Source organism: Macrotis lagotis, chromosome 1 (genome assembly GCF_037893015.1).
Source record: "Macrotis lagotis isolate mMagLag1 chromosome 1, bilby.v1.9.chrom.fasta, whole genome shotgun sequence".
In the NCBI taxonomy this organism is placed as follows: domain Eukaryota; kingdom Metazoa; phylum Chordata; class Mammalia; order Peramelemorphia; family Peramelidae; genus Macrotis; species Macrotis lagotis.
Window position 1 is genome coordinate 698,836,325 of NC_133658.1, and position 23,981 is coordinate 698,860,305.

The 23,981-nt window shown below is 33.9% G+C and overlaps 1 protein-coding gene across 1 annotated transcript in view; it reads left to right on the forward strand.

Annotated features, from left to right (window-relative positions):
- LOC141507809 (sodium channel protein type 1 subunit alpha-like) overlaps positions 1-23,981 on the forward strand; it is a 226,923-nt gene that overhangs the window by 83,097 nt on the left and 119,845 nt on the right. The window contains exon 2 of the mRNA XM_074215801.1: positions 11,509-11,821. Coding sequence (XP_074071902.1) covers positions 11,558-11,821 — 264 coding nt within the window. The 5' untranslated portion in view covers positions 11,509-11,557. The remainder of the gene's footprint in view (positions 1-11,508; positions 11,822-23,981) is intronic.

The following is a 23,981-nucleotide window of genomic DNA, read 5'->3' on the forward strand; positions in this document are numbered from 1 at the left end:
AGCCTATTGTTTACCCCTTAGGTACAGAATGGATGCATGGTTATGTTATAGGACACAGCAACTTCTTTTTCCTCTGAATTTATAACACTTATTTATTATGCCATTCGTATTAGGGCATATATAACTCAGTCAAGTTTAATAGTTCATTTTCAAGATTGGAAAGAAATGAGACTACCGAAAATGACTAATATGTAAACATATTTATCAAAAATATGTGTATACAATGCTAACCTGACTATTCACTGCAGAGGGGAGGGAGGTTGGAAAGGAGGGTGGAAGGGAATTTTGTATCTTAAAACTATACATGTGCAGATGGCTAAAAAATAAATAATTAATTAAAGAAAGAAAATGGAAGGATGAACAACAATTTACAACAACAACAACAACAAAAAGAAATGAAACAACAGTAGAATATTTAACAGTTAAACAAGCCCAGCTCTGGTCATGTCACCCCTTTATTCACTAAACTCTAGTAGTTGCCTATTACTTCCAGAATCAAATGTAAAAATCCTTTTGGGGGGGGGGGTCTTCCTTACTACTTCTATGTAATCTACAATCCAGTGACACTGAACTGGTTCCTATTGCTTGCATTATGCAATCCTGACTTCATGAACTTTCTTTTTTGTTGTTGTTGTTTTTGAATGCTATTTTATTTTTCTTCCAATTACATTCAATGATAGTTTTCAAAATTCATCATTTTTGTAAGTTTTTGAGTTCCACATTTTCCTATCTCTTCCTTTCTCTCCCTCTTCCCCATGCCAGCAAGTAATCTAAAGGGGGGGGGGGGACCATGAGGGAAAAAAACCATAAAACAAGTTTTAAAAAGGGAAGATAGTATGCTTTGGTCTGCATTCAGATTCCAGTGTTTTTCTCTGAATTTTCCAACACAAGTTTTTTAGAATTGCTGATTGTCACACCATGTTGCTGTTAATGTGTACAGGGGCAGCTAAGTGGTGCAGTGGATAGAGCATGGCCTTGGAATCAGGAGGTTGGGAGTTTGAATGCAACCTCAGACACTTGCCACTTACTAGCTGTGTGACCTTGGGCAAGTCACTTAACCCTGATTGCCTCCCATCCAAGTTCATCTCCAGTTATCCTGATCTAGCCCCTGCATCCAGATGGCTCTGGAGGAGAAAGTGAGGCTGCTTGCTAACTTCGTTCAGCACCCCTTAATTCAAATCCAATTCATGTGCTTGTAATGGCATCACCTCCCTGAATGTTTTCTTCAAGAATAAAGGATAAATATCATCACAATGTTCTCCTAGTTCTGTTCACTTCACTCAACATCAGTTCATGCAAGTCTTTTCAGGCTTTCTGAAGTCCTCCCATTCATGATATCTTACAGAATAATAGTACTCCATAACCTTTATATACCATAATTTGTTCAATTATTTCCCAATAGATGGGCATTCATTCAATTTCTACTTCTTTGCCACTAAGAAAAGAGCTGCTAAAAATATTTTTGAGCAAGGATCCATACATTTTTCCTGCTATCCCACATGCCTGTAATTCTCTCCCTTCTCATCTCCATATCCTGACTTCCCTGGTTCACTTCAAATTAGTTAAAAATTCCTCCTTCAGTGATAAGCCTGTTCTAGTCCTTAATTCTACTGCTTTCCCTTCAAGACTACCTCCAAATTAGCATACACACAAATAAATGTGTGTATGTACATATATATTTATATATTATATATATGTATATATATAAATTTTTGCATACACACTATATCCTGAACATAGGCATTTTTGTATGTTGCTCCCCCCCCCATAAACCAAAAGATCTTTGAGATCAGGGTGCTACTTTTTACTTTTTTTAATATCCTTCGCACTTAGCATAACGTTAAGCATTAGCAGAAACTTAATACTTTTTGGCTTGACTTCAAAAGAAAGAAGTTTATTTAACCATAGCCTAGAAGAGATACTTAGCAAGGATACAGTGAAAATGAATTGGTGCAAAGGGTGTGGTCAGCAGGCTATAATGACTCACTCTGCAATGGGATACTCACCAAATCAGAGAAGCACTCCCTCCTTATGAACTCACCACTTTTATGTCCAAGTCAGCATTTTTGAACCTTAGCCCCCTGAACAAATCAAGCTGTGGGGATAGCTTCGTTATCTTTTAAGGGGAAAAAGTAGCCTGCCTTACTGCATTTGATGAGAACCCTGTAGATATTTTTCTTACCTCACAGATCCTTTGAAATTGTTCCATGTAGTTTTGTGATAACTTTTGGTTTTCATAGATTCATGCTTAGTAAAAAACAAATACTTTAGAAATCATCCATTCTAACTCCTCCATTTTATGCATGAAGAAATAGTGCTTAAGAAATGAGGGGATTTACTTGCAGTCACATAACAAGACAGGGAATTATAATCTTATAATTATATTGAAAAAGTGATAATAATCTCAATGTTCTAAAATTGGTCATATGCCATTTCTATTATATTATTCTAGTCTGCCTAACTAAATTGTAAACTCCTCATAAGCATAGATTGTCATATACCTCTTTATCCCCTTACCGTAGTTACTGTGACTCAGGGTAGAAGATATCATTAATATTGAGTAACTGAACAATTAATATTTATAGGACTTAAATTGAAAATAGGAAGCTGTTACTTTATGACCATCAGCTAATTTTCATACCAGGATCTGTGTATAAATTAACATACATATTTATATGTATATACCTGTATATAATATTAATTTATTTATTATGTTCTTTATCATGTAACATATATAATATATAGAGAGAGAGACAAAACATGTTTATCTTATTATATATCTTTCTTTTTTGCCTCTTCTCTGATGTTAATTTATCTCATCTTTGAGTGTATCTGTATTTAGATTTGTGATTTTGTGTGTGTTCTTCACTTTGCATATCTCTTTTTCTCTCTAACAGCTTTTTAATATCTTTTCTTATTTGCCTGTATCTCATTGCCTGTATTTATCTTCATTTACACCCTCTCTCCCATTTTATCTTATCAAAATATATCAAATTAATTTTTTTCTTATTTGCTGAATAGCATTTGGTATGTCCAATTCATTTTAAATTATTAATAGGAAGAGTTTTGTTTGCAATTTTTTAAAATTTAGACCTGTGATTTCTTTGGTATAGGAAATTCTAAGTGAGATAATTCCTTCTACCCATGAAGATCAGTATCTGTTCTGTATTTTATAGCTGTATTTTATAGTAAAGAGCTTTCTGGGCCATTGACATTTACTCAGAGTAATCTACTCAGTATGTATCAGAAGCAGGCCTAGAACCCAGATTTTCCTGACCTCAAGGTTAGCTCTTCATGAGCTACATCACAAAGCCTCTCTAAGATTTTTTAAATATATATTCATCTCTATATATCTATATTCATATAGATATCTATAACTACAAGAAGGCACTTTTAATTATGTGAAATTTGATTGATGCTTTCCTATTAATATTACACTCAATTAAAAAGTCCTCTATCCAATTTAGTTCCATTCAACTATTTTATTAAATGGCTATTATGCGATGAGACTGGGATGAGCCATAAAAGACATGGTCCCTGTCTTTAAGAAGCTAACTCTGTAATGAGTACTGGCATTTACATAACTGTAATATGTATTAGGTAATAAGAACATCTGAGAGATGAATGCATGGCATGCTGGAAAAAGAAATGGACCTGAAGTCAGAAAGGATATATATTTGAATCTGCCTTAGACACTTACTAATTGTATGACCATGGATATCTTCAATCTTTTTATCCATAAAATATAAATAATAATACCTCACTCATGGGATGACTATGAAGATAAAATGAGATAATGCATTTTGAAAACTTTAAAGTTTTATATAAATGGTAACCATTATTCATAAAGTATAAGGCTATAAAATTATTACCAACAGTGGGTAGCAATGAGGCAGTAGTATTTTAGAAGTATTCTAAGGATATGTGGGCTAGGAGACATCCTGAGCAAAGGCATAAAAGTGGAAGGCATAGGTATGTGGAGAGGATTATATTTCAGTGACTGTAGCACAGAGGTGGAATGATTTAAGTTAAAGCTGGAAAAATAGGGTGCAGAAAGATTATGATACTTATGGAATGCCAGACAAAGAATTTGGAAATTAGCTTAGTAAGAAATTAGGAGTAGCTGAATTATCTTTGAACAAAATATCCATGCAACAAAAGGAAAAATAGCTTGGCAATTTTAAAGTTGGATTTAGAGGCAATATGATGCAGGAAGATGTACAAAGAGATTGTTGGAATAATTCAGAGATCTGTCTTGAAGGCCATAAAAGGACAATGGAGAAAAATGGGTTAAGGACATAAGAGATAATGGGAAGGTAAAATCAAGAAGTTTAGTGTAGAAGATAATGACCCATTCAATAGTAAATTTACCAAAGCCAGTTTTCTTAAAATAAAGCTATTTGTAAGACTAAGGATTTCTTTATTTTCCAAAATTAAGAGGGTAAACTATATAAACTTTCCATTATTCTGTTATATAAAGGGATTGTCATCCATCTTTAGTATAGAATTCTCCAAGCTGAGCTCTAAGCTGACCCTCTTTTACCTCAGTATAGGTTGGAGAATTCTCAAAGTCCAAAGGATGTACATTTGTCTAAGGGTAAAAATATATTGCAGGGGTGACAAATATATTGTTCCAATTATCAAGAGTCATCTTTCATAAATGTCAATCGTTATTTAAACATTTCCATCATATGATCACAGAATTAGAGAATCAGAGTTTGGAAAAGTCTTTAGCAGTCAACTAGTCTTTGCATAGGTTGGAAACAGCATTATATATAATCTATTCAGAGCCAAAAAGATTTGGGTCCAAATCATACCCATGACACTAAGTATTTTGTGAGCAAATCTTTTTTTGCCTAAGTCTGTTTCTTTTCCAGTAAAATGGAGATGATAATATTATAGTACCAACATCATAGAATTTATGATACTCAAATAATATACATAAAATATTTTGATCTTTTAAAGTTCTATATAAATGTAAGTTATTATTATTATTATTACAAGACACTTCTAACAAGTCTTTTAATGACATCATGGATTGATGGATCAATACCTGATGTTTATCATAAATATTCAAGAACCCATGGTCAACTCAACTTATAATAAGGTATCAGAGTTGAACTTTTGTGAAAGTATTGAAATAATCTACATTTATAATCTACATAGATCTTTCAAAGAAATTAAAAGTGCTTCCTCATCATGCCTATTTTTCTACTCCTTAGTTTTCTTGGCTATAACTTAAACTCAGGTAACCCTGAGTTTTCCTTCAAGATGTAAAAGGACCTAATCAATCAGTATACAAATATTCTATAAATAACAATTATGTGTCACAGCACTGTAAGAATTTCTAAGGGAAAATATAAAGTTTAAGTGGATGTAGACATTATTATCTATATGGGGATAAAATACAATTGAAGACAAGAATGGGAAAAATTTTAGGCAGGAAAACCAATCATCAAGCTCTTGTGGGTGTCCAGGCATAAGGTGATAAGGGCCTGTTCATGGTGACAAGGAGAGGCTAGAGTTGAAAAATAGACTTTTATAAGATATTATTAATATTTTTGGATATGGTGGGGAGGATTGATGAAAGTAAGGAAGCAAGGATAACACATTGGTTAATCATAATCAAAATGAAATATAAAAACTGATAAGATTTATCTAATTATTTATGAGAAAAGTGTCATGATAATACAAATGGATTCCAGGTAAATACAGACAAAGATGAACAGACGTCCTTTTGAAGGACATTTTCATTTTAAAAATTTTTCTTCATTGACAGAAAGTGATTGGAGTGAGTTATTAAGAGGAACTTTCTGTTCTTTTTTTCTTTCCAATGATTGTAACAAGTACCACTAGTCCCTCTGACCTGAAAGTATGTCCACTCAATGAAATCCAATTCTTCCATATTCTATGCTATGCTAGGAAGCAAAACTTTTAAGACATATAATGGCATACAGAATTATAAGGACTAGATATCAAAAAATAAATAAATTATCTGGGGACCATCAATTTATTGGGGGGTTTTTAAACACTCTTTCAAGCCCAGTTCAAACATAATCCCCTTCAAGAAACCTTCATTGAATTACTTGTTTGGTAATGAGCTTCCCCATGATAACTCATTTTACAAGTTGCTTTCTATCTCACTGATATATACAATTGCACAAAAAGTAAATTATTATTATTATTTTATCTCCCGAATAGATTGTGAAGTCAATTGGGGCAGGAACCACATCTTATCTAAACTTTTGTATCTCTTCTAGAATCAATCACAATATTTAGCCACAGCTGACACTTAATAATGGTTACAGATTGAGTGAGTACTATTTACACTTTAAAGAAAATTCTACTATATTGCCTGATGATTTCAAAAAGTGTTCTGAGTTTCAGTGACATAAACACAGATAGCAATAATGTACTTTTCATGTAATTATATCTATTAATGAGATTCTAAACAACACTATTATGAGGGCCAATATGGAATTATCAATCAGATAAATAAGTGCAGTTTTGGGATCAGGTAAAATGGAATAAGGGAGGATATTCCAGATAAAAAAAAAGATGTGTGAATAAAAAACAAGAACCAAGGATAGAGTCATCCTGATTGTCTCCAGCTTAGAAAACATAGAAGTATACTTCACAAAATTAGGTCATAAAGATATGATGGTGCCAGATTGTGAAGAGCCTTGATAAAAGACTTGATAAAAGCCAGATAAAAGAGTGTGAACCCTACACAAATAGGCAATAGAAAGCCATTGAAGATTTTGAACTGAGGACTGAAATGATGAGATCCATGAGAAACTACCTGGTAAAGGTATGAAAGATGATTTTAAGGAAGAAGTAGAATAAGTCAACAAGTTCATACCTACTATGTATCAAATACTGTTATATCCCTAGGGATAAAAGTACAAAGAATAAAATAATTCTATTCAGAAGTGGTTGGGAAAATCAGGAAAGGTTTCATGAAAAAAGATGGATGATACCTGAGAGGAGTCTTAAAGGAGGGTAAAGAGGTAAAGAGGGAGTGCATTCCAGTAATGTGTGATGGCCAATACAAAGCCATTGAAACTGGAAATGGCATCCCCTGAATGAGAAACAGAAAGAGGATCAATTTGACTAGATCTCAGAGTGAGGGTAATGTTCAATGAGGCTAAAGATTGTATTAGGGATTTAAAGACAAACCAGTTGGGATAATATTTTATATTTGAGTCAAGGGAAGCCACTGGCATTAAAGGAGTAGGGGAATCACATGATCAGAACAGTCAATGGACAGATCTGCATTTAAGGAAGCCCTACTAGGAAGTTATTGCTTGTTAACAAAGAAGTGGCAAGCAGGGTCAATTCTTGAGTGGTGACAATGGGAGTAAAGAATTGGAAACTCAATCAAGAAAGAAATGGAACTTACCAGTTTTCTTATTTTTAAATAAAATGGTAGAATACATAGAGTTCTTAAATATATTAGATTGCTTTTGTTAGTAGTATTTATTATTGACAAAAAGTTGACTTGAATTGGTTATTTTTGCTTAATAGTGCTTATTGTATAATTATTTTACATATTGAAATCACAGACTACACAGTAGCTATTACATAATTCATATAATAAATATCATGTGGTGCTCCTTTGAATTGTAATTTAATTTAAAAATAGATTCAATATACTCCTATTTTTTAATGGAAATTCTACTTTAATCTAAGGATTCAGTTTTCATAATTCCTCCAAATTGTTATAAGGAAAGATTTTATGAAATTAATTTTGGCTCTGGAAAGTTTTATAAGCACACAATACAAGGGAATGATTAAACATTTACAAACTGAAAAAAGTAGCATCTCTCATATAAACCGACTTCTGTCCTCTGACACCTTCACCACCCTGAGCCAGATAGTCATCACTACTTGTGCGATCTACTACTTGTCCTGGACTACTTGTGTAAATTAGGGGCATATACTTCAACAGTTGGATACTCCCTGAGTTCCAGGAATTCCATAAAGTAAAAGATTTGATCAGTTTCTCCTACCCATTTTAATTCCTTTATCTGATGCCAAATATCTCTCCAAATGGGTGAATATGTGGAAACACCAATTTGTATAAAGGAATGGAAAAGGAAATACACAACATTTTTGCATCCAAAGGGTATTTATTGAAGGATATCATTTTCAGCTGTCTAGGGATAGGTATAGGATACTACAGGACTGTATAGCCACATTCACACTGGGATGAAGTTGTAGCAGTTTCCAAGATTCAGTTCATGTGGCAGTTCCTCAAAGAATATGATTTTTCAGATTTTCCTGAAGTATGTTAGAGATTCTCTCTCCTATTGGGATAGTACAGTAATTGGTAAATCAAGGTGTTATATCCTCCCTCTACTTCAAGATCTATCCTTTAGGATATATGAGTTCAGGAATAGGTTGAGGAACATATGAGAATGAAACATTCTTTGAATTACTCAACATTCAGTAATGATATATATATATATATATGCATATATATATAGGTGCTATGGGATTGTATGATACAATATACTATTCAGATTATCTATTATGTTATTATTGGCTGAAAAGGATTCAGCTGGTTCTGAATGAAAGCAAAAAAAGTAAGGGATAATTAACAGTTGTATATATGCCAAAGATCTGGAAAGTGCCAAGAAAATGACATTGGGTTGGTCTCTCAAGGGAATCATCAGATATCTTATAGAGTTCCTTATATTTCCTCCATATCTCCTTAATTTGGACTTCCACATGTAGAATGCTAACTCAGATTCCATAGGAGAACCAGAAGAAAAAAGTCTTCTAAAATATCACAATACTAATGAAATAAAGAACTTCATTTATTAATTTAGCTATGTGTAAATGTGTGTATGCACATATATGCTATAGCAAATATTTGTCCATTTATATCCCTCAGAGTATGGAAAGATAGCACATGCAGTTATGCAACTGCAACATCAAATTCTTATGTTAATAATTAAAAGGGGATATAGAAATACAGAGACCAGATATTACAGAAAGCATTTCAGAAGTTAGTTTACCATCCCTGACACTACTGAGCCTCAGTTTCTTCTGTAAAATGATGGGGTTGAACTCCATGACTTCTAAGGTCCATTTCACCTCTAGATCTCTGATGCTAGCTACTGGACACCTGGGTTTATGGTTAAGAATGGAAATTCCTGATGTTTAATAACTGATAATAATTGAGACAGGTTGTTTGTTTTACAATAATTTGCAATAAAATAGATTCATTTAAATATACTCAGTGGTGAGAATTTAGGTATTAGGCCCTAAAGCTAAGTTTGGTAAAATGGTCCCCTTTCCAACCCATTCCTTTTCCTCTAAAGAATACACTCTTCAGCTGTAAACTTTGATGGAGAGAAGGTTCTAAAAAATTGCAGGAGTATATTATAGGCCTATTGTAGTTCTTTTGTTTTTGTTTTTGCAAGGCAAATGGAGTTAAGTGGCTTGCCTGAGGCCACACAGCTAGGTAATTATTAAGTGTCTGAGACCGGATTTGAACCCAGGTACTCCTGACTCCAAGGGTAGTGCTTTATCCACTATGCCACCTAGCTGCTCCAGGTCTATTGTAGTTCTAACTTACACTGAGAAAACAATTCCCTGAATAATGTTCTTATGGTATGAAGGAGTTAATGAAGTTTTCAAAGGTGCCTAACTTACAGAATGGGAGTAGCTTAGGCACCGTGAAGATTTGGCTCAGTAGCACCTGTGAAACATGAGCTCAGATTAAATGTCCCTTAAAACAATACACTTGGGACCTGGCAGTTGGCATCAAATCTGATTCAGCTCTGAAATGTGGATCTCAGAGCTCAGAGGCCTGGTCCCCACAGTATTTTTAATTCTAAAGGGAGAGCCATAATAACCTTATCATAGTGAAAACACAAATGCTCCAATTCGTATGGGAGTTGGACACCATGGTTTCATTCTGCTCATCCTTCCACAGACTCCTGACGCTATTGCCATCCACCTTCCCTCCCCAAAACCCTCTTTATTTTTCCTTCAAACTTATGCATTCTTTTCTTCTTAAATTGCTCCTCTTTTATTATTTTCACCTTCATCATTTGTCCCAACATTTATGACTGTGTGGTCAAATAAATAAAATGAAACACAGTAACACTGGTCAATGTGGGAAGGACATAGTGTAAAAAAGCATTGACCTTGGAAGGAAGAGACCATGTCCAGGTCTTAGCTTTGACTCTTGCTCACTTCATGACTTTGATATTAGTTGCTAACTGAGCCACAGTTCCTATATCTGTATTTTAAGTTAATAATACTTAGGCTACTTGCTTCACAGAATTATATTCTTAGGCATGCAGCTTAACTTCTCTGAGACTGTTTCCTACCTGTTTCATAGACTGTTGTGAAGAAGATACTTAGAAAACCTTAAAATGCTGGAGAAATGTGAGCTGCTATTTCCAACATCTCAACCTTCAGTGTTGATCAGATCATAGTCAGTCCAGCTATGGAGAGGAATCAATGGTAAAGGCTGACTAGGTTAGACCCCATCTACAAGCTTGACTGTGGATAGATTTTTTTTTAATTCTAGGCCTCCCTAGCTGACCAAGGCTGTAAATGCAATGGACACTCATGGGCTTGGTCCACTCTGATCAAGAAGGAAACTTTGACCTGCTCCATTTCTGACCTGGGCCAGTTCACCCCATTTTGGCCAGACAGGTGGTCCTTTCCTGGAGGCTCACTGTATTGTTGCCAGGTCTGGCAAGGTTCCTGATCAGTTTAGCTTTGCTAAAGCTCAAAATTCTCCAACTCAAATAATCAATCAGCCTCAGCCCCTGCAGTAGTAGGGCCTAAAGCCATGCACTGCTAACACCCACTGTCTATAGGCATGCTGACAGCTAGAGATCCTATCTATTCCCACTCTCTCTTTTTATTGAATGGTATGATTTTTTTCTACATTTTCCTCTTCTAGGTTGGTTTGCAAAGAAAAATAAGAAGAGTAATGTCATGCAACACATAAGCAATCATTTTTTGCAATTAAAATTACCTCATTTATTTCAGTTAAAATTATAATTAGATTTTCCTCTTTGTTGAGGCCATCTGAAACCATAAAAAAATGTGGATTAATAAAAATCAGAATTAAGTAAAATTTAGCCAAAAAAAACAGTGAATCAAGAGCCAATAGATACTTAAACTTAATTTAAAATTAACTTGAGCAACAATCTCCTATCTAGGAGAGAAAAGGAAGGAAATAAGTACTGTGCTAAGGAGTTTACAAATCTTCACAATAATTCTAGGATGTAGGTGCTAATATTAAACACATTTTACAGTTGAAGAAACTGAAGCAGATAACATATGAGTGACATGCTCAGGATTACAAAGTTAAGAAGTGACTGAGAACAGATTTTAACTTGAGGTCCTGATTCCAGCTCAGTGTACCACTTAACTGCCCTGCTTAATAAAGAGCAGATAACAAAAAGTCTGTGTAGTTAATACCATTACTATTTCTCATGACTGTCATTCTAAGTCTTGTCTTCTTGTTTCTCTTAGCCCTTTCCTATGCAGAATAAATGGTAATTAAAATGTGCAGGATGACAAGATGGAGCAAACAGTGCTTGTACCACCGGGACCTGACAGCTTCAACTACTTCACCAGAGAATCTCTTGCAGCTATTGAACAACGCATTGCAGAAGAAAAAGCTAAAAATCCAAAACCAGACAAGAAAGATGATGATGAAAATGGTCCAAAGCCAAATAGTGACTTGGAAGCTGGAAAGTCCCTTCCATTTATTTATGGAGACATTCCACCCGGAATGGTATCCGAGCCCTTGGAGGACCTGGACCCATATTATATCAATAAAAAAGTGAGTGTTCTTGACCAGACCTTTTCTAAGATTACTAACACCTTGTAAACTTTGGATTGTTAGAGAAACAACACATGCTATTGTTGCCATGAAAACTATAGTCTTTTGCTATTTAAGAATTGACATGTTGGCATATTCATTAACAAAGCATAGGATTCATAGTGAACTATGGAACTCTCCAAAATGCATTGTGATGGATATATAAACTAAAAACATAAAAAAGTTTGCTACCTCAAATAGTAGGCAACCTAACATATTAGAAATTATCCCAATAGTTTAGTGCCTTTATGGTTGTCTGATATATTTTCTGTGTGCACAAATGTTGAAATCATTGCAAACTATAAGCATTTTTAATAAATGTTAGTATATTTAGTTTTCTACCTGAGACCTGAAGGACTCTTTATTGTAATCACATTACTTCAGCACTTCAAGGGGATCCATGCTTTCATTCATGTTTGTGGCTTCTCTGCTAATATGGAATACATCCCCTTCTCATTTTAGTGCATAATTTAATGAGTTGCTGTAGCTAAAAATGTCATGATGTTCTGGTTGCTCATCAAGTGATGATCCTCCTAAACTGAGCTTGACTGTTCCTCAGATGACAAGTATCCACAGAGCCACAATGAAGTTTCCCTAGCTTGATAGGAATTGCCAAGAGCTTGCACTTTATCAGAAAAGCCCTTGAGAATTCAGTGTCATCCCCAAACATAAGAAAAATGACAATACATATAATTCGCAAATTAGAATATTTCCTTCTTTTTACCAGAGAAATCTTACTTTACTTGAGAGAATTCATATCTATCTACACACATCAATCAATCAGTGGGAACCATTCAAAGGAAGTGTCTGAAGATGAACTCAAAAGAAAGCTATATAATCTCTTTCCATTTACTATTGTCATGTAAATTGATTAATCATGTTAAGTTTTTGCTTTTTATTTTAGACCTGTTATTTCATTGGTGTAGGTTTTACAATATAAAAAATTTTTTTATTGTTTTTTGAATTTAAAAATTTCCCCCAATCTCGTTTCCCTCCCCTCACCCCCCACAGAAGGCAGTCTAATAGTCTTTACATTGTTTCCATGCTATGCATTGATCAAATTGAATGTGTTGAGAGAAATCATGTTGTTAAAGAAAAAATAAAATATAAGAGATAGCAAAATTACTTAATAAGATACCTTTTTAAAAAACAAATTAAAGGTTATAATCTTTGGTCTTTGTTTAAATTCCACAATTCTTTCTTTGGATACAGATGTTATTCTCCATTGCAGATTCCCTAAAACTGTTCCTGATTGTTGCCCTGGTGAATGACCAAGTCCATTAAATTGATCATCAACCCCATGTTGCTGTTAGGGTACAATGTTCTGGTTCTGCTCATCTCTATAGCATCAGTTAATGCAAATTCTTCCAGGCTTCTCTGAATTCCCATCCCTCCTGGTTTCTAATAGAACAATAGTGTTCCATAACATACATATACCAAGTTTGTTCAGCCATTCCCCAATTGATGGATGTTCACTCAATTTCCAATTCTTTGCCACCACAAACAGGACTGCTATGAATATTTTTGTACAAGTGATGAAAAAAAAAAACTCTTTCTTCAATGAAGATGAACAAGCCTTCTACAATTCACAGTCTTAGAATAGCCTAGAGCATTGACAAGTGACTTGCTCTTAATCACTTAGTATGTGTCAGAAATAGTACCTGCACCCAGAGATATTTTTCTGACTCAAAAGATAATCCTGACTTGATGGCACACTTCTGCTTCTCATTCGCCAAAAGTATTAGTAAATTTATTTAATTTTATGGTCTTTCATAAGTCATAGGTTCTAGTAAACAGAAACTACAAGTACAAGGAAATTGGTAATAAAGCAAATGAGGCTTTTTTCTGTTGTAATTCATTCATGCCTTTAAATGAAAGAAAAACTTTGAAAAAATCTTGTTTTACACCAACCCACTCTTCCCCTCCCCACCTCTCCAACTCCCCTGTATCTACCCCACCTCTTCCACCCTCTCTCTTTCTCCCCTACCATTCCCATTTCCCCTCTCCCCCCCACCCCACACCACTGTACATTAAGTAAATTCCTGCCTGCTGAGCCAACATGTTGCTTTGAGATTGTATCCTTTGAGGTTGGGACTCTGGTACCTCAGTAACAACAGGGTTAATGTCTCACTCACTTGTGACTGGCAAATTCCATACAGAATCAGAACTGAACACTAGTTTAAAGCAAGTATATTTTTTACCATGAAATTTTCACACAAAATGAGGGGATACTCATTGTCTGTAGTTTTTAATTTCATGTATTTACATTTGTAGTAAACTACTTTGCTATCAAATCATGGTAGTTAAGACCTTATCAATTTTATAACTCCTCTTTTTTAATCATTAGTATGGATAACCAATTTCACCATTAAAATCATTTTTTGTCAGTAAAGTTAACATGACCACTAAAAAGCCAAAGTCCAAATTAAGCCGAGTACATTTTCATGGTTATTTAAGTCCTGGGAGTATTAGAACTCAATATTAAATAATTAAGTTCTGAACAATTGAATTTTTAAAATTTATGTTTATTTAAATGTTGACTTAGATATTTAAGACATATACTCTATATAATTCCAAAAGCCAGTTTTTTTCATTTTGTATACAGTATGTTTTATATATTAAATGACTTTGTGTTTTGTGAGACCCTTCCTTCCTTTCCAGCCCTCTACTACTCAAGAAGCCCTATTTCAGACCAATACAGCAAGACAAACATTAACTCTTTACTTTTCACTAGACACAAACTTGGATTCTCCAATGTTACGCTATTTCACTGTATCTCTGTCAACCATAGTGGATACTCCCTCCATAATCAGACATGAAATCCATCTATGACAGCTTTTCATATATACCATTGTCCATATCCTTCTATAAAATCCCTGTCAGAGGGGCGGCTAGGTGGCATAGTGGATAAAGCACTGGCCTTGGAATCAGGAGTACCTGGGTTTAAATCTGGTCTCAGACACTTAATAATTACCTAGCTGTGTGGCCTTGGGCAAGCCACTTAACCCCATCTGCCTTGCAAAAAACCTAAAAAAACAAACAAAAAAAAATAAAATCCCTGTCAGTAATGCCATCTAATAGGCTGAGAGCCTTCCTCATATTTTTCTTACCTTGTGATTGATACCAGTGGAGCATTCAGTCTATTCACCATTTATTTCTCAGTTTTACTCCATGACTTTGCCTCAATTGACTGAAAAAAAATTGGAACCACCATTACCCAAAACAACTGAAGAAAGCTGGCACTTACCAAATGTGCTGTTCTCAAGATTATATAACAACAAATTAACATTTAAGAAGGAACAAGTTCATTTTTGTGCATAATTTAGAAACTATATTCACTCCAAGGAAAATTCCTTTTAAAGAAGTTTTTCAGAGGAATACCCTGAAAGGATATTCCCATTAATAATATGGCAATCAGTAGACTTAAAAGGCCTGAATGAAGTTTCAGCCTTTCCAGAATGTTTAAAATAAGGATTTTGAGATCATTTGGTCATCCAACTTGATTCTGGGACTGGAACTGTTTCTACTTACTTTTATAGATAAGCTCAATTTCTTCAATTCCTTCTATTTTTGTCTATAGGTACATCCTTTGTGAACAATCAATAAAAAGTCAGTAAAATAGTTGATCAAAATAATAAAGGGTATATGTTTAGAAATATGTAATTATGGTGTTGGCATAATATTTTGCATGTTAAAATCCTTTTGTATCTGAAGTGATATACACAGCTCATCTAAAGTGCAACTATGGCTCATGTAGGTAAGTTTATATTATGTTGCTAAATAAAGTTAACATTTGCATTTTCTTATTTTAACATTTTCACCTGTGATAGTTTTCTTGAATTCTTATTTACCAATCTCTGCATCACTCTTGAACTGTTTTATAGAGTTATTTTATTATTTTTTATAAAACCTATCTTTCTCAAGTTATTTTTCCTTATTAAAGTTGGAATCTTGACAGTATCTTAACCTTTAAAATTTGATTTCAGTTTTTTTTTTTTGATGAGTAAATTTTTTGGATGTTGGATATCCAAAATTGACCTCATGCTTTTTATCAAAGCCCAACAGTAGGCACAGCTGAAGAGCCATCAGAGCTCTTCATCACTTGTTTATCTGAAAGGTTTAGAATGGCGCAGCTTATGACCAATGAAAATGATATGAATTCTGATATTCCCAGCTAGTACTGACATGGTAGTGGTGGTGGGAGGAAATTCTTCTTCAGAGCGAAGGAGGCAGAAAAAGGACCAAAGAGATGCAGTTCTATATGTGTTAGCTTTCTCCAAGACTTGAGTTAAAATGAATAACATGTCATTGATATCATCACACTAGATTAACTCTCATTCCTGATTATATTATGAATGAGAAAAAGTGGTTGTATTTTGGACACCATGGCAGAATCCAACATGTATTGTCTGAGAATGAACTTTAATTTGTAGCTAAGGAATATAAAGAATTGGGACTGGCACAAATCACACTAGAGCATTTATGATGTTCTACAATCAATGTCACTTTAAAATTTATTACTATTACCAGTATAACTTGCGCCTGTGTCTTTTTAATTTGTGCAAATTATGTAAGTTCCATGCCCCTCGCCCCCCAAAATATTACCACTATTAAAATGATTTAAGCCATCATCAGTGTGACTGCAATGGTATCTGGTCTTGATAGGGATTTTTTCATTCACATTCTTATCAGAGAGAAACTGTGAAAACTTACCTGATCCACAAAAGATTTAGGGCTTGAAAAGCATAATGTAAGAGCAAAGACATAAAATAAGGGCCAGAAGGCTATATATACATATATGTATATATGTATATATATATATATATATATGAAAATTAATCCAGTAATACTCAGAACTTAGTGTCAAACTTCATTTTCTTTTATGCTAAATAGAAAGATTTTAGTTACTAAAAACATTTTTTCTGGTGACAATCTACTCATAGCTCTCCTGTGATTGAAAAACTTGATTTTTTTTAACTTTTTATTTTTAGTGAATTTCCTTACCTGCTGCTATTTGTTAGAAAAGTCTTTTCTCCTTTTTCTCATATGCTTCTGGAAATTATAGATGAAGCATTAATTTCATGAAAGGAAATAGATTTAATAATATGTTATTATGTAGGAAACAGAGTAAGATGTCTGAACTCTACAGTTTTTTTATGAGCAAGGTTGTTTTAATATTTAGAAAATTTTCATACATATTAAATTATATTATTCTCTTTGTTGTAGTAGAGATTATTTCTCATACTGTTTTATATAAACATCTCTTTTCTGGCCTTCTTTATCAGCAAACTTGCAAAGGTGCCCATTTCAAATCTAATAGTAGGTAGAGCATAAATATAGCAGTTAGACAGACTTTTTTTTAAAGTAAATTCAAAGAAGTAGCAATTCTACCCTGCTGCCTCTTGTAGTTGTTCTTTCTTTTACAGTAGAGTTTCAATTGTTTCTTATAGTTTTAATTTTATTTTACCATGAAGAATATTTAATAAAGTAGGAAAAGAACATAAGGAGTGATATCTGGGATCATACAAGAAAGGTACTAACAGGTTTTCCTATCCTCCAATGACAATTCTTTTATTGCCTCATTAGGGTTCTTAATTGTCCTAATCTATTTGGACAACTGAACATATTTAATCTTTTGTGCATAATTCTCATTTTGAAGATATTTGGGAGGTCATATATCAGATCAGATAAATATCTAATCCTTCATCTTTTGGGATATATGACTAAGTAATCTTATTACCACAGAAAATTCTTTTTTTTTTAGATTTTTGCAAGGCAATGGGGTTAAATGGCTTGCCCAAGGCCACACGGCTAGGTAATTATTAAGTGTCTGGGACCGGATTTGAACCCAGGTACTCCTGACTCTAGGGCTGGTGCTTTATCCACTTCGCCACCTAGCCACCCCCCACAGAAAATTCTAAGAAAGAAAATGCACTCCTTGAAATTCCATAATGGGGAACTCCAAAAGAATAAATTCTTAACATTGTGACACAATGTCCCTAGGCCATGGAGATTAAATCACCCTTTGCTAAAAGTCCTAAAGACTAGCTTTTTGCCAAGGCATCTCTATATTATGCTAATCAGGGAAGAGGACAGGAGTATCAGGTGATTCCACTGCAACCATTAAATACCATTATTGACTGCTTCCCTTTGTGGCTCTAGTGAGCCCTTAAGAAGTGCACCTAAAAAAACCGATGTAAAAAATGACTCTAAAAGAGATGCTTGTAAATTTTCTACTTTTGTCAGATCACCCTTGGAGAAACACCTTTGCCATTAGGGTGTTGATACCACATTGATCTGTACTTTGACACTTGTATAACAGTCCGTAGCCTCCATTATAATTTAAGAAAATTCTTTTGTACACCTTCACGATTCCTTGAAAAGACTGACATTGAACAACAAATAGTTGTACATGGTGCAACATCCATAATTTAATTTTCTTTATCTGATATATCCTCCTATATATCTTGATGCAAAGGATAAATGCAAGTCTTAAAGTTTCACTTCATGAGTATTCAGTAGCATTGGTTCCTCTTGTTGAATTTGGAATAGGTTATTTTCAGAGATGAGAACCCTTGGAAGTCTCTGGCCAGTCCTCTACAACAGTACACTTCAGGACAATCTGAGTAATACACTCTATCTTTTCAGCCTGATCGTTTACTTAGGAGAGAGAACGGGACTTTGGTTTAAGTAAAAGCAAATGGAAAGTAAAAACCTTCCCAATAACAAATTTCTTAAATTAAATTGAAGTAAATGAAAACCCACAATTAGAAACATGGGTGTCTGGCAAGTTCTGTGTTACAAACAAGTGACCAAAACTATAATTATTGCAGCAAAAAATGCAAAATGGATTTACAAGACCTCCTAGTGATTTTAAGGGGGAAAAAATCAAAAAGTTCTTTCCCCAGAATGATTCTGAAAAATCAATATGTATTCTTGGCTGAAATATCTTAGTAGCATCACATAAGAAGATGGGCCCTTCAGAAAGTTATACCAAGTAGCCTAAACTATGCTATATTTCATTAGTTTATTCAAATATCATAATTAAACTTGGGCCCCCACAAGGAGTTTTTTTTAATAAATAATACATGTGCTTAATAGAGGCTAGGCAAAAAATAAGGTGATCACTACCCTGAACCTTATATTTATCGCCTCTCTGTCAGGAAGTAGATAGAATGTTTTATCAAAGATCCTCAGGAATTATGGACAGTCATTGTTTTGATGATAGTTTTTATAGCTTTCAAAATTGTTTTACAATGTTATTTATATAAATTGTTCTCATTTTATTCTTCATCAGTTTATAAAAATTTTGCAAATCGTTCATGCTCATAATATTGACGTTAGATATAAATCATTCTTCATTCTGAATTAGTTTGTAGGCCTTTTTCATGTCTCTTTTTTGAAATCATGTTTTTCAGTTTCTTATGGCACAGTAGTCTTCCATCACATTCATATACCATAGTTTATTTAGTCATTCCTAAATAGATTTAGTTTTCAATTTTTTTGTCCCCTAAAAAGAGTTACTACAAATATTTTTATACATAAAAGATTTTTTTCCCTGTTTGTTGTATTTTGACTTTCAGTAGTGTAGGTAGGTCAAAGAACATATACTATTGAGTAATTTGAGGGGTATAATTCCAAATTGATTTCTAGATTGGTTTTACCTTTCACAGATTTGTCTATGGGGCATTGTTGTGCCTGTTTTCTTCTTCCCTCTTTTTTTTTTTTGGACGTCTTTGCCATTCTTTTTTTTTCTTTAGGTTTTTTTTTTTTGGCAAGGCAATGGGGTTAGGTGGCTTGCCCAAGGCCACACAGCTAGGTAGTTATTAAGTGTCTGAGGCCAAATTTGAACTCAGGTACTCCTGACTCTATCCGCTGTGCCACCTAGCCGCCCCCATCTTTGCCATTCTTATGTGAATGAGGAAGACATTCTGAATTGTTTTAATTTATAGTTCTCTGTTAGTAAAATGGATCGTTTTCAAAATATGACTATAAATAGCCCATTTATTTACTAGACTGTTCATATTTTTTGCCTATCAATCATTGGGGAAATGGCTTTTATTCATTCAAATTCAATCACTTTATATTTCTTAGAAATGATATATTTGTGAGAAATATAAGGCAAATATCCCTCTGATGTTAGCTTTATTGGGTTGTTTGTGCAAAACTTTTTAATTTTATGTGAACAAAATTATCTACTTTATCTCGTGTTTGGTGATAAATATTTCCCTCTCCATAGAATTAATAGATAATATTTTCTAAGTAATTATTAATTTTATTAATCATATTAACAAATAGTTAATAAAAGGAATCTGTAGCACTCTCAAATACCAAAGATCTAATAGATGATATTTTCCATGTTTCTCAAATTTATTTAAGGTTTGATCTTTTATATTTAGGTCATGAACAAGTTTGGCATTTATCTCCAAATGTGAGGTCATCTTGTTAAATAGAATGATACTGACTTCCCCCTTAAAACATTCAGTTCTTTAATTAATAAACATTTATTAAACATACTGAGAAGGCACTAATGAGAATTGGGTAAGTCTTCTTGTACAAGCTGGAATTTTGAATGAGATTTGAAGGAAGTCAAGGAGTGGAGGGGGGAAAGAATACCTAGCAGGGGGAAGACAGCAAAAATGTATGGAGTTTGTATTATCTTGTAGGAAGAATATCAAGGAAGTCAGTGTTACTTGATTTCAGAGCGTATGGCAAAGGAGTAAGACTTTAAAAGCATTAGAACACCTTAGGAACTCTGTGGACAGATCCCTACACTCAGGCTATTCTAGTGATATAAATGTTTTGGATGGTATTTATAATGGAATAATTCCTTTCTTTCCCAAGGCTCTTTTGCACTGTATCCTTTCAAGGACTAGGCACTTCCAAAAGGACAAAAAACTTAGAGAAATTCCAATGGAATAAAAATAGAAATATTCCACTGCCTCATCCTTTGATGTATTCAACACACAATACAATGCTTTATTTTATAGTCCTTGAATTTAGGCCCTAATTTTAATTAAAATAGAATGAATATTCAATTTTTAGATCACTGCACATTTTTCCTCTCTGACCTGACTTCAATAGTAGATTCAATACCACCAGTAGAAGATACCCAAGTACAATGGCTGAAGTTTTTTTCTCATTAGCAATTCTTATAAAGTTTAGGTAAAAGAAGAGGCTTAAACTAATGTCTAAAATAGTCATTCAAAATAGCATAAGGGGTTAATGTATTGCTTAAATTTAGAAAAGGGAACCAATCATTCAAGAAGCTATAAGCCTAAAAAATTACTATTTCTAATGTAGAAAGGAATATGGGGAAAATTACAACCTAATTATTTCCTGAAAATAATGAAAAAGAAAAATAGAATTAGGCAGTAAACTAATTTTGAAAAGAAGAAAAAAAGAAAAACAATTTTGTGAGAAAGAAATCCTACTAGAAAAAAGTGCAATGCCATAGATAAAGCCTCAGACTTAAAATGAGGACTTAAATTCAAACATTGACTCTGTCATCTAATTAGATGGCAAAATGAATAGAACCAGGAAGGCCTGAATTGAAATCTGCCCTTAGACACTATCTATGTGACCCTGAACAACTCACAACTTCTATCTGCCTAAGTTTTCTGAGCTATAAAATGGGAAATAATAGTAACACTTAACCCCTCCAGGGTTCATGTGAGGATGAAATGAAATAATATTTGTAAATCACTTAGCATATATAGATTTTTTAATAAATAAATGCATATTTCCTTTCTCCCTTGGACCAACTACTTACCCTCCCTAAGCATTTCCTCATCTGCAAAATGAGAAGACTTTAGTCTCCTTCCAGCTTTAAATATATGATCCCAAGATAATGATCTGATATCATTTTTTGACTTATTAACAAGCCAGGTAAATATAGGAAAAGTTTTAGTTAAATAAAGCAAAGCAGAACAAAAATCATGATATTAGTAAACCTTTGATTCTATCCTTTATGATATGATTATCAATATTCAAAATTTGCAAATAGATTGATGATTTCATTAATTTGGATAGTCCCTCCAAAAACGACAAATTAAATCTATACATTCTTTCTCATCCTATGAGCCCATGTCTATCTACTTCCTCTTCCATAAGCTTGTTCCTCCACCCTAGAGGCATCCTCATTTTTTCCTAAAATCACCAAGATGAAGGCATGGAAGTTGTCCAGCAGCAGGTACTCCAATAAAACAAGCATTTTAAAACACCTGCTATGTGTAAACCACTATACTAATCACATAACAGATACTATCTCATTTGATCCTCATAATAACCTTACTAGATAGGTGTTACTGTCCAGGAAACTGAGGTTAGGCAATTTGATAAGGATCACACAATTGGTTTGTGCCTGAGGCTGGATTTAATCTTATGACTCCTAGACTCTAGGTCCAGCACTCTAATCACCTCATCACCTAGCTATCTCTAAACATTCTTTACCCAGATTTTCTTTGAAGCTATTTTTTTTGTTTTACATTGCACATGTTCACACTCATCACTCACTTCTACATTGCTCTCTTGAGATTTTATTTTAAATTCTTTAGAGACTATAGTGTTTTATGAATAATTGCCCCATAACAATACCAAGATAACCTGGTATTAGAAAGACTAGCTTTTGTCCCTCAGAGAAGTTGGGAATCATTAAAGGATACTCATCAATAAATTAGGGAAATATCTGAACCACACATCTTTTAAATGGGACACACACACACACACACACACACACACACACACACACACACACACAATGGACAGCCCACTTTAATTGAGGCAGCCAGGTGACATAGTGGATAGAGCATAGGTCCTGGAGTCAAGGAGCTGAGTACAAATTTGGTCTCAGACACTTAATACTTATTTAGTTGTGTGACCTTGGGCAAGTCACTTAACCCTGATTGCCTCACATCAAGGGCCACCTCCAGTTATACTGATTCATATCTGGCCACATATCTGGAGGAGAAAGTGAGGTTGATGATTTAGCATAGCACCCCCTTCACTCCAATTCACATGCTTGTCATGGCATTACCTCCTTGATGTTGTGATCTTCTTCAAAAATGAAGGACAGGGGGCAGCTAGGTGGCACAATGGATAGAGCACCAGCCCTGGAGTCAGGAGTACCTGAGTTCAAATCTGACCTCAGACATTTAATAATTACCTTACTGTGTGGCCTTGGACAAGCCACTTAACCCCATTTGCCTTGCAAAAACTGAAAAAAAAGACAAAAATGAAGGACAAACATTGTTACTTAGTTGGGCAAGTCACAGCCCCATTGCCTTGCAAAAAATAAAAAAAATCACAAACAGTGGAGTTCAATGGAAAGAAGAATCAGTGAGCAGGAACAATATATATAGATGATTTATTAGGAACTTTGGGTAGGGCAGGATAGGAAGATAATTGCCATTAAAAATAATTTACTTTCATATACTTCCCATTTTTTCTTTTATTTCAGACATTTTGGTTAATTTTCCCATTATCTATTTTTTTATCATTGCTTTGGATTGCTTTTGGACCCCCTTGGATCCCACTTACTCAAATCTTCCCATACTTACGCAAGGTACAAAAACATCTTGTTTATGTTTGACCATCAAAATTAAAGCAAACTTTATTGATGCTGACCTTTCTTTTTGGCTTGATCCCTTCCCTCTGGCATCATGCCTCAAGAGGTGTCCACAAGACCTTCAAAAATTATCAAGAGGTTGTGGCTAAATAAAGCAAGACAGAAGTAAGATTGTGTTTTAAATAGGTAGACATTTCTAGTAGGATGCTATTATATTTCCCATTGTCCTTTCACCTAAGATTTTGGCCACATTCTGGCAAATAAAACCAGTTTTTATTTAATATATATCTTTGAAACATTTCTATGTAAATTTTTATGAATCTAATTATATTTCAAAGATAATATAAAATTTTGCAATTTGAAATAGTGTAGTAAATCCAGGAATTTGAATAATGTTACAAATTGATCTGTTCTTTAACTCTGATTTTTATATATCAGACTTGGAACTTGCTATATCAGTACTGATGTTTTAGCATATGCTTAGAACTAAAAGGGAATTTAGAGATAATCTAATCCAATGTTCTTATTTTATAAAGAAAGAAGCTAAGGCTCTGA